This window comes from Petaurus breviceps, unplaced genomic scaffold (assembly GCF_028583685.1).
Source record: "Petaurus breviceps papuanus isolate PSGF00001 unplaced genomic scaffold, PetGlider_PUasm1.0 379, whole genome shotgun sequence".
NCBI lineage: Eukaryota > Metazoa > Chordata > Mammalia > Diprotodontia > Petauridae > Petaurus > Petaurus breviceps.
The window spans coordinates 3,715,823-3,727,681 of record NW_027186303.1 but is presented as its reverse complement, the minus strand read 5'-3'; the positions used below and the strand labels follow the sequence as shown (position 1 = coordinate 3,727,681).

At 44.8% G+C, this 11,859-nt stretch overlaps 2 protein-coding genes across 5 annotated transcripts in view; one reads left to right on the top strand and one right to left on the bottom strand.

Moving 5' to 3' along the window:
- The window catches only part of RANGAP1 (Ran GTPase activating protein 1), a 228,733-nt gene that overhangs the window by 60,745 nt on the left and 156,129 nt on the right, over window positions 1–11,859 (bottom strand). The window lies entirely within an intron of this gene.
- The window catches only part of ZC3H7B (zinc finger CCCH-type containing 7B), an 89,401-nt gene that overhangs the window by 16,574 nt on the left and 60,968 nt on the right, over window positions 1–11,859 (top strand). For all 4 annotated transcript variants that reach the window (XM_069099443.1, XM_069099441.1, XM_069099440.1 and 1 more), the window contains exon 2: window positions 10,031–10,089. In XM_069099443.1, the coding sequence (XP_068955544.1) occupies window positions 10,037–10,089 (53 nt within the window). In that variant the 5' untranslated portion in view covers window positions 10,031–10,036. The remainder of the gene's footprint in view (window positions 1–10,030; window positions 10,090–11,859) is intronic.

Sequence of the window (11,859 nt, the reverse complement as noted above, 5' to 3'; positions counted from 1 at the left end):
GGGAGGGAAGGAGGGAGGGAGGAAGGGAAGGAGGAAGGAAGGAAGGAAGGAAGGAAAGAAGGAAGGAAGGAAGGAAGGAAGGAAGGAAGGAAGGAAGGAAAGGAGGGAGGGAGGGAGGAAGGAGAGAGAGAAAGAAAGAAAAAAAGAAAGAAGGAAGGAAGGAGAGAGAGAGGAAGGAAGGAAGGAAGGAAGGAAAGAAGGAAGGAAGGAAGGAAGGAAGGAAGGAAGGAAGGAAGGAAGGAAGGAAGGAAATTAAGAGTGTGGAGAACTCTCAATTCCCATCCTCTGTGGGGCAGCCAGGGTTGCCTCTTGTCCAGAGTGGGGAAGAAAGGCATCTTAAGAGAGTCATGGGATCATAGGATCATTAGTCTAGGGGTGGAAGAAACCTTAGAGGTCCAACTAGGTGGCACAGTGGCTAGACCACCGGACTTGGAGTGAGGAAGACCTGAGTTCAAATTCTGCCTTAGTCAGTTACTAGCTGTGTGACTATAGGCAAGTCACTGCATATCTATGGGCCTGTTTTCTCATATGTAAAATAGAAATAATATTATTCCAGATGACAACATTAAAGCGCAGGAAGGTGAACTGCGTTGTCTGAGATCACACATATAGAAAGTGTCAGAGGTGGGATTTGAACCTAGGTTCTCAAATTCCAAAACCAGAGCTCTTTCACAGTTAACATTTTGTTGTTGTTGAAGATCTATTGATGGAAGCAGGGATGTTTAATCTAAAGAGGAAAGAGGGTGGAGAATTATAGGTATCTTTTTTGTATTTGAAAGACTGTCTTCCTGCAGTAAGTTGAGACTCCTGGATTCCAGAGATACAGTGGGTAGAAGTCAATAAGAGTCAGATTTAGGTCTGGTTTGGTGTCAAGGAAAGCTTGCTAATCCTTGGAGCTGTCCAAAGGTGAAATAGATAGCCCTCTGGAGTATCATTCAGCTGGTGCCAGCCTTTGCCCTTGCTAGAGCTTTTATATACATTGTGGACATCGTCTTCCCTTTCTGGGGGCCCCTCTGCCCCCATTCTATATTTTTCTAAGACTTCGTTTTCAATTATCTACCAATCCATAAACCAATACACATTCATTCAGCACCTACTATGTGCCAGGCAAGTCTTGTGAGGTGCTAGGGCATTTCTCTCTTTGAAGGCATTTGTGTCTTTGTGAGAGTTATTCATTCTTTGTTCATCCAATACACATTTACTGAATGTCTACATAGACTGTGCACCTTGATGCTGGGTGAGATGCTAAGGTGGAGGAGACCTTGGGGGTAGATGCAGAAAGAAATTTGAAGCCAACTTCCCGGCAATGAGAGCTGCCTCAAAGGGGATAGGCTGACTCAGGAGATAGTGAGATCCATATCCCTGCAGGTCTGCAAACAGAAGATGGAGGACCACTTGTAGAGGAAACTCTGGCCAAGCTATGGGTTGGACCGGATGGCTTCTGAAGGCCCTTCCATTTCTGGGATTCTGGACTCCTGTAATTCAACAGCAGCCTGTGACTGGCTGAATCTAAAATTAGACCCCTGGCCATTGGTAGAATTACAAAGAACCCCACCTTCTTGCCTCACCCTTACAGGTAGGGGCAGCTAAGTGGCACTAGAGTGTATTGAGTGCAGGGTCTGCAGACTAGAAGACCTGAATTCAAATCCAGCCTTAGACACTTAGCAGCTGTGTGACCCTGGGCAGGTTACTTAATTTCTGCTTGCCTATTTCTTCATCTGTAAAATGCAGATAATAATAGTACCTACTTCTCAGGATTGCTGTGAGAATCAGATGATATAATATTTGCAAAGCATTTACCACAGTGCCTGGCACGTAGGAGATGCTATGTAAGAGTTAGCTATTATTATTACTATGGTGATGATGATGATGCTGATGATGGTGATGATGATGATGGTGGTAGTGAAGATGGTGATGATGGTGATGGTGGTGATAGTGGTGAAGATGGTGATGATGGTGATGATAGTGATGATGATGATAGTGATAGTGATGATGGTGATGGAACTTGTGGGAGGATCTTACTCTTAAGGTTGTTTATTTCATCTGCAGTGGAAAGAGTCCTGGCTCTTTCTGGAGTCAAATCCCTGCTAAGGATACTTACCACCTGTGGGACCCCAGGCAAGCTCTTTCATCTCCCTGCACCTCAGTCTTACCCTCTGAAAAATGAGAGAGTCAAGACTAGACGGCCACTGAAGTTCCCTACCTAAGAGGTCCCATGATTCTAAGTCACTTATTTCCCTGAGCCTCAGTTTCCTCATCTGTAAGATGTGGGGGTTGGATTAATTAGAGCTGAGTCTAGATCCTGGATTCTATGCTGTCTCTTACTACCTGTGTGACCCTGGCCAAGTTATCTCAGTTTCTTCTTCTGTTAAATGAGGTTAACTATACAACCTCTGAGTTTGAGATTCAGAACTATGATCTTAGGATTAGTAAGTGGTCTTCCTCATTTAATTCATATAATTAATTATAATAGTAGTTATGACAAAATAGTTAATGTTTACATTTAAGATTGCTGAGCACTTTACATTGTTTCTGATGCTGAACCCAACTTGTCCACATGGGTATTTGCTGCAAAGATACAGGCTGTAGCCGGTTCAGGGCAATGCCCATCCATGTCCTTCCACCAGTTTTCCACAGGGCGTCCGTCCACACAGCAAGATGAAGGCCTTCCACCATTTCTCTGGACATCAAGGAACCAGTGGAGCACAGGGATTTCCATCATCGATTCTTCTCTCCTGATGAATGACCAGCCCATCTCGAACCCCTACATTGCTATGGCTGAAAAGGATCATTGCCCAGTGATCAACTTTCTGGTGATGAACCTCTCCATCCTTAGCAAGGTCGGTCCTTGAACGACAGAAACGTGTGGCAAGTCAGCCTGGGTCTCTCCTGGGGCTGCCACGAGGATCAGCTGAGTTCATACATGTAAAGCCTGTTGTAAGTGTAAAGTATTAAAAAAAATGTCAGCTGTTCATATTGTCATCATAGTCTGGAGTAAAGTTCAACAGTTAGGTCTGTTGGGGCAATTACAAGAGGAGAGGATGCCAGGTATGTTGGAGCAAGCCAACCTGGCTGGTATCCTGCTACCAGGGAATCTGAGGCTGGTCAAGCTGCTTGAGCTTGGGAGTTCTGAGCTGAAGTAGGCTAAACCAGTTGGGTGTCCAGCACTAAGCCCGGCACTAATCTGCCGAGTCCCTTGAAAACAGAGAGCCATTGGGCGGCCTAAGGAGAGGCAACCCAACCCAGGTAGGAAGTGGAGCAGGTCCAAGCTCCCGTGCCCATTTGCAATTGGGATTGGCTCATGAATGTCCAATGCATTTCCAGCCTGGTCAAGATGGGCAGATAATCTTTAAAAAAAAAAAAAAAGGAAGGGTTCAGGCCTTTCCATGGCATGTTAGCTCTCCCATGGCAACCAGTGTTGTTTTTGGATCTATAATAATGATGATGATGATGATGTTGACATAGGAAGAGCTTATATCTCTGCATTTTCTACCATTTCCAAAGTGTTTTCCTCACTTTGGCCCAATGAGGAAAGGGTACAAGTTCACTGTGCCCATTTCATGGACTGAGGCAGGGAGAGGGTAAGGGCTTACCCAGGGTCCCACATTGACTAGATAGTCAGTGGCAAATTCTGGTTGCCATATCTCCCTTCCCTTTGCTTTTAATTTCAATTCATTGGGAGCTCTGGTAATCTGGGTGATTTCCCTTAGCTCCCTTTCCCCAGAGCCTTTTGTTGACTTGCCCTGTGGAGCTATTGATTTTTTACCCCTGGCCTTTCTTTTAGTCTTTTACTTCCTAAAGCACCTTGGATACAATATTCTTGGTGCTAACTCTCTTTCCTGCCTTGGTCTCACATGTAACCCCACCCTCTATGCCACCACCCCCTTTTCTTGGGATGAGAAGAATGGTTTCCAACTGTCTACACTGATTCCATTCCTTCTACAATTTTGAAAGTTTTTCTTTCTTTCTGTGTCTCTGATATTGGTCACCAGCTTCCACTCCCTCACACATGCTCATCTGCTGTTCTCAGACTCAGCACTAAAGACTAGGGAGGCCATCTTGGGATTGCTCCCCCATCTAGTCACTTGAGAAGAAGAGGCTTATTGCTGTTATGTGGCATGAATGAATGAATGGATGCCTCACGTTTGTATGGCACCCTGAAGTTTTTATAAATTGCCTTCTTTGTAGCAATCTGGTGAGATATTGATATACCCCCCCTTTTTTTTTAAAGCAATTGGGGTTAAGTAACTTGCTCAAGGTTACACGGCCAGTTATTTCTGGGTGTGGTGCTAAGTATCAGAGCCCGGATTTGATCCCAGGTCATCCTGACTCTGGGGCTGGTGTTCTCACTCACTGCACCACCTAGCCACCCCTTGATATCCCCATTTTACAGACAGAGGAGCCAAGGCTCAAAGCAACAAACCACTAAGTATTGGAGCTGGGTTCAAACCATTTCTCTTCTGACTTCTAGTCCAAATCTCTTTCCGATTCAACCCTGGTATATAATCTCTTTTAGATGAGAGATCAGACTTGTTCTACTTAGCTCCAGAGGTTGTGGAGGCAGATTTGGGCTTGATTTAAAGGAAAGCTTCCTAACAATGAGAGCTGCTCATCATGGGAATGGGCTGGCTGGGGAGGTGGTGGGGACCGTTGCATTGAAGGGCTCTAAGCAAGAACACTTGTTCATTGCACTGAGGAGACTTCTAGACTAGCACCATTGGACTGGGTGGGTTTGGAGGGTTTCTCAGGTTCCTTCCAGCTTTTGTGAAAGTGAAGCTCAGAGAAATGCCTTCCTTGTGCTTTAGTTCCTTTGATTCTGAATCAAACAAGCACCAAATAAGATCCATAGCAGAACAGCAAAATAGGATGTACATGAAACTCTCTTCTGCCCACTTTTCTTTGTAAATATCTAATAACTTCAAGTTGCAGGTTTTAAGGTTCTCCTGCTTGTCTGTGCTTTTTTCTGGACTTTCACTGTCTGCATTAAAAAAAGAAAAGATGCCTTAATAACAACTTCTTCTTCTCCTCCTCCTTCTCCTTTTTCTCCTTCTTCTCTTCATCCTCCTTTTCCTCCTCCTTCTCCTTTTTCTCCTTCTTCTCTTCATCCTCCTTTTCCTCCTCTTCCTTCTCCTTTTCCTCCTTCTTGTTCTTCTCATCTTCCTTCTCCTCCTCCTCTGCCTCCCCCTTCTCCTCCACCTCATCCTTTTCCTTCTCTTTCTTCTCCTCTTCCTCCCCCTCCTCTTTTTTTTTTGCTACCCTGTCCCTACCCCATCCCCCAGCTCTTCCATTACCCACTCTCACCCAGAAAGAAAAAAGAGAAAATCTCCTGTAACAAATATGCTTAGCAAAACCAATTTCCACATTTGCTGTGTCTGAAAATAATTGTTTCTTTGCATATCTTGAGTCTTTCACCTTTCAAAAGCCCTCCTTCCAAATGTACCCACTCAGTCTCTTCTTCCCCCCTTCACAACCACAAAAGTTGTATATTTACTTTTTGGTCTCTAATCACCAATTGCAGCAGATTAAATCATTCAGCAAATATTACCAAAGTCCCTACTATGTTCAAGGTCTTGTTTTAGGCAAGGAAGAAATAGAGAGATAGGAGTCCTGGACTCTGAGCTGTAAGAGCTTATAATCTTGTTGGTGAGATAAGACATGTAGCCACAGTAACCCATAGTAATATCTCACTGATAAAGTGAACCATTTTCACATTGGCTTTCTCATTGGAATCACAGAGCAGCCCTGTGAAGGCAGCAGGGTAGGGACTATTATCCCAAACTTTTTGTTTTTGTTCAATTGTTTCAATCACATCCAACTCTTTGTTGGATTTTAGGGTTTTCTTTGCAAAGATACTGGACCGGTTTGCCTTTTCCTTCTCCAGCCCATTTTGCAGATGAGGAAAAGGAGGCAAACAGGGTTAAGTGACTTGCCCAGGGTCACTCAGCTTGTAAATGTCTGAGGCTGGATTAGAACTCAGAAAGACTCATCTTTCTGACTCCAGGCCTGACATTCTATTCAGTGTGTTACCTAGCTGCCTTATCCCAAACTTTACAGATGGGGAAGTAGTTTTTACAGAATTCCAGAGCTAGCAAAGACCTCAGAGCTATTTTATCCAGCTTGTACCTGGATGAGAATACTCTCTCCAGCACGACTGTTAATCATCCAGGTCCTGCTTCAAGACCCTCAGTGAGGGGAGAGCCTTCTGAAAAGGCTTGATAGTAGACATCACCCACTCTCCCAAGCTGTTCCTTCCCCTGTGAGATCTGAAATTGAGACCAGGGGCTATGTTGTCTCCCTAATAGAATGGGAGCCTCCCAAGGGCTTGCTTTTCTTTTTTGTATCCCTAGTATGTAGTATCCTTAACTAATTGCTTTTTTCTTTGCTCATTCATATCTCACCAAACAGCACATTCTACTGTTGTAATGACTAATTGTAAAGAATTCTTCCTATTTACTGGGCCACAATCTGCCTCCCTTCCTCCCCCGCCCCCCCTTCCCACCCTGTGGAGAGTGAGAAATCTCACCCCCTGCCTCTTACATAACTGTGTAACCTGGAACTAGTCACTTAACCTCCAGGTTTTAGTTTCCTCATCTGCAAAATGTGCGGGTTGCAAGAGTACCACTGATAGGCATATGATGATAATAATAAATAACAACAGGAGCAGCTAATGTTTATATAATGCCTTACTATGTACAAGGCACCAGGCTGAGTGCTTTCAAATAATTATCTCATTGATTCTCCCAGTAACCCTGGGAGGTAGGTGCTATTACTATCCCCATTTAACAGATGAGGAAACTCGAGGAGGCCAAAGACAGAGGGAAAGGATACAAACATGCCAGAATAGTTGGAGCAGAATTTTTTTGTGCTAGCAACAGACTGTGAGGGAGGCAGGTGCCCATTGACCAGGGAATGACCTAAGAGAGGACAGTGTGTTACTGGGATGGATCATTATTGCACCAAAAGAAATGGTGAAGATGAAGAATTCAGAGAAACTTGGGAAGGCTTGTGCAGGACAGGATGCAGAGTGAAGCAAGTAAAGGAAAACGACATTGATGGGCTGATCAGCCCTGCCTTCAGAGAACTGATGGGAAAGCCTGATTCCTTTCTCTCCATAGAGAGGTGGTGGTCAATGGGTGCAGAATGAGGCATACTTTGTCAATTGTGGTCAATGCATTGATTTGTTTTGCTTAATTACACTTCATTGATAGAAGGGACTGGTCTAGTGGGTGTGGGGAGAGTCACTGGGAGGTAACTGAAAATGGAAAGCAATTTGAAAAGAAGCACAACATACATTATTTAAAATAATAAAATAAGGGGGTTGGGTTAACATCCCCTCCAGCTCTGAATCTGTAAAAGGGTCATAATGACATGAGGAAATGACTTTGAAAACTCTGAATCACCAAACAGAAACATGCTCTGCTTTTCCTCTGACCTCATGGATCTCACTTTTTTCCATCTTCTCCTTGACATTGTTCCAACCTTGTAGATATTGCCTCTGGGGCTTATCCTTGAGGTCTTCTTCCCCTCAGGGCTAGCCTTGCCCTGGGCTGAGAATTGAAGTGTGTAAGGGGAGAAATATAAAACCTGTCCTTGGGTCTATCTATGTTTCTGTGTTTGGCTCTCTCTGACTACCAAGGAGAAATGATTCCTGTTACTAGTTGATTCTGTACACCTCCTTCTCCCTTCTACTGACATGTAGAGCTGGGGTTAACGATATAACATTTGGAAAAAGAATGTTCTTTGCTCAATTCAAAGATTTTCTGCATGGCCCTGTATGTTCCTTCACTCTGTGAATTGGTGTGCCTGGGGATTTCTGGGTTCTTAGTAAATGTTATTTTGTGGAAAACTTGAAGGGTCTAGAATCTGAGGACCTGGATCTGAATTGTACCTTTGTTACTTATTAGCTGTGTGACCTTGGGCATCTCACTCTCTGGGCCTCCGTTTCCTCATTGCTAAAGGAGGAAAACATGACAGAGTCCTAGATTTGTAATCCAAGATCTTGGGTTCAAATCCTGACTTTGACACTTACTCCCTGTGACTGAGGAATATCTCTGGACCACTATGGCTCATTTGTAAATTGGGGCTGAGATTGTTCAGGCTCCAGGTCTGTCACTTTGTGACTTAGATGTTTTCTTAGGGCCCTTTCATCTCTTAAGTCTGTAATCCTAGAGTTGCATTTATTTGGGGAATTCTAAGGTGTGGAAGGTCTGGTTCCTAGATAATTTCCCAGAGGAGCCTTCTAAACTCTGATTTGTCCAGTGACCTCAGGTGAGTTCAGGTGCCGCATTTTAGGAGGGACATTGGCAGACTGAGGCCTGTCCAAACAATGATGACAGGGTGGTAAGGGGCCTGGAAGCCATGATATGTGAAGATTGGTTAAAGGAATTATGGACATCTAACCTGGAGAAAGAAGAAAAACCTTTGGGAGAGCAGGGGCAGAATAGTGGGTTTCATATGTTGGAAGGATTTTTTTTTTAATTCTGACATGAACAAATACCAGCTAGAAACATTTCCAAGTACAGAGTAGAACAGATAAAGAGGATTGCACATGAAGCTGCAGATCTCTATGATGTATAGCTCACTTAAAAAAAGTCTTTAGAAAATTCAACATGAAATTTTCAAAGCTGTCTTGATTCTCGATGCTTCCTTTGGGCCTTTCTTCCATTCTCTTTTGTACGTTAAAAATGCCTTAATGACATTCTTTTCTTTTTTTTTTCTTGGCACTCTCATCCCTAGCCCTCTAAACTCACCCAGTTCTCCCCTCCTTGAGAAAGAAAAGAAAAATCAGCCCCTTGTGACAAATATCCATGATCAAACAAAACAAGATTCCACATTGGTTAAGTCTAATAAGGAAGATCTTATTCTATGCCTTGAGCCCACTCCCCTACTCCCCCACTCCCCCACTCCCTCACCCCAATCAGGAGGTGGGTGGTTTGTCTCTTCATCTGTCTTCTGGACTGATCACTGCATTGATTAGAGTCTTTTTCAGTGGTTTGTTCTTACGATGTTGTTATTGTAAATGTTGTTCTCCTTGTTCTGCTCACTTCACTCCGCATTAGTTCAGACAAATCTTCCCAGGTTTCTCTGAAACCATCCCCTTTATCAGTTCTTACAGCATATTAGCATTCCATCACATGCATATACCATAACTTGCTCAGCCATTCTCGAATTGATGGCCACTCCCTCAAATGAGGAAGGTTAATTGGGCTCGTTGGAAGGTGGGAGTAAGAGAGGAGAGTCACAAGTGACAATGAGTAGAAGTTACAGGGAGACAGGTATTGTCTCAACATAAGGAAATAGTACTTCCTAATAGTAAGAGCTGGTCAGAAGGGGAATGGATTGCTTTGGAAAGTAGCGAGTTTCTCATCATTGGAAGTCTTCAACCAGAGCCCCTTGACCATTATCTGTGGCCACCATAGGAAGATTCCTTTTCAGGCATGATTGAGGTTGACTAGTCCATTTCTGAAGTGCCTTCATAGGCTCATAGATTTAGAGCCAGAAAGAATCTCAGAGATCAAGTTCAATTCCCCTGTTTTACAGATCAGGAAACTGAGGCCCAGAGAGGTTAAGCTACATTATGCTTGTGTGCCCAAGGTCACACAAGTATCAAGTACAAAGTTGGGAGATCTCAATCTAGGTCCTTTGATTCCTAATTCCATTCCTTTTCTCCTGTCCCTGACTGCCTTCTGACTCATGACTTCTGATTCTTAAGATTCTGTGGCACTTTGAGATCCAGCCTCATCGCTAGTAGGCAAAAAATGTCAATGTTGAGTCCCTGAGGCCAGGGGTGTGGAAGGGAGGCAGGCTGGTCAAATATGTTTGGTGAATTAAGGTCCTCTTTCCAGAAGATTGTGCTCTCCTGCTGAGAATCAGACCCGAGAGCCATCCCAGCTCTGGACACTCTGATCCAGGAGGGGGCTAAGGGCAGTGAGCAGCCCCAGCCCCAGGTCACAAAGTTCCTGGAGCTGGGGATAGGGGTCTGCTGGGGAGGCCAAGGAACATCCAGAATGACCTTTTCTTTCCTCCTCAGAGACTAATGGAGAGGCAGAAAAGAAAGGAAGAAATAGAGAAAGGACTTCAGTTCATCCAGTAAGTCAGTCTCTCTCTCTCTCTCTCTCTCTCTCTCTGACTTTGGAGCTGGGAACTTGGATTGTTGGCAGCCCCTTCACTGGGTGTTTGGCAGCCCCTTCACTGGGTGTTTGGCAGCCCCTTCACTGGGTGGGACCGTGGTGTGTCTATGTGTGTCTGTCTGTGTGTATGGTGAGCACACATGCATATAGGCGCTCACAGCTATGGGGCTACACAATTGTTTACCTACACTCATACATACACTTTCCTTCCTCATATGTATAACACCAACTTCTGTTTTCTTACACAATTTACAGACACTCTAGCCTGTGTTATGTCTTTAATTTTTTTTTGTCTAGACCTGTGATTTCAGCAGAATAGGTTACTTCCAGCATGGAACATCTCTCCCCCCTGAAGCAGATTGCCAGCTTCTCTATACCTCAGGGTCTTAAAGAGTTGTCTGGGGCCACTGAAAGGTCCCCTTGCCCAGAGTCCCACAGCCAGTATGTGTCCAAGGCAGGAATTTAACCCAGGTTTTCTTGAACTCCAAATATTTCCCTCTGTCCACTACCCCACAGACTTGATGGATTGTGCCTGGCGTTATTAGCGTGAAACCACAATATGGTGGGTTTCCTGGGTGACCAAGGCAGGGGAGAAGCATTTTCTGCTCCCCACTCCTGCCCACCTCTTCCATTCCCCAGGAGGTAGTGAACACCTGTCCATCAGACATATTGTTGACTTGCTAAGTGATACCTTGGTCCTTTCCTTGGCCCAACCACCATTTTGTGGCTGGTCACACTAGTTGTTGCTGCCAAGCACAGAGAGGCCTCATTCCATAGGGACAGATTAGGGTAGAATCCTGCTGAAATGAGGAAAGAAGAGCTCTGGTTATGGAGAATTACCCAACAACACCCTGGGCATGCCCTGGGCAGGGGTGCCTCCAAACTGCCTCTCTCTGGTCATCTGTGGAACTCCTCCCCACTCTTTCAGAGACTAAAGCAAATGCCCCCCCTTCCCAGATGGGTTCTTGGGTTCCTGTAACTCCTCTGAGCTCAAGAGCATTGGGGGATAGGGGGGCTGTCTATTGTAGCTATTCAGAAGATTAGTTTTTGAATTGGACTTGTTTTGTCTGTTTTTTGAGTGGACCAATTTTATAGGAGCAGAGAACCCACAATGAGGAAATCTGCTTCTGGTCTCAGAGCAGCTAGTCTCTGAGGCAGGGAGACACTGCATGTCTTGTGCAGGGTCACATAACCAACCAGTAAGTGCAGACTTGGGCTTGAGCCTGTGGCTTCCTGACTCTGAAGCCGGCTCTGCCCACTTGAGGCGCTGTTACCTCTCCCAAAGGCTGTCTTGTGTGCCAGTGGAGTGGAAGCTCCCTGAGGACAGGATAGCATTTGGTAGCTGCCGGGCCTCTGCTAGTCACTCTGTCCCTCTGGGCCTTACTTTACTTTCTGTAAAAAAAGAGGGTTGAACTCAGTGACCTCCATGGTCCCTTTCAGCTGAGCTGGGGCTGACCAGAGTCTACCCAAGCAAACTTTCCCCACATGCATCATTTTATACATTCATGTAACAAAAGGCATATGATAAAGTTAATGAAGTCATGTGATGTTTTTAAAAAAAACAAAGAGCAGAATGCAGATGTACAAATGAAGGCTGACTCTTTTAAAGGAATCACCATAGAAAACAGAACCAGCAGAGGGGCCTTGGAACAGGGGATGTCAGGGCTGGGAGGGACCTTAGAACAGGGGATGTCAGGGCTGGGAGGGGCCTCAGAACAGGGGATGTCAG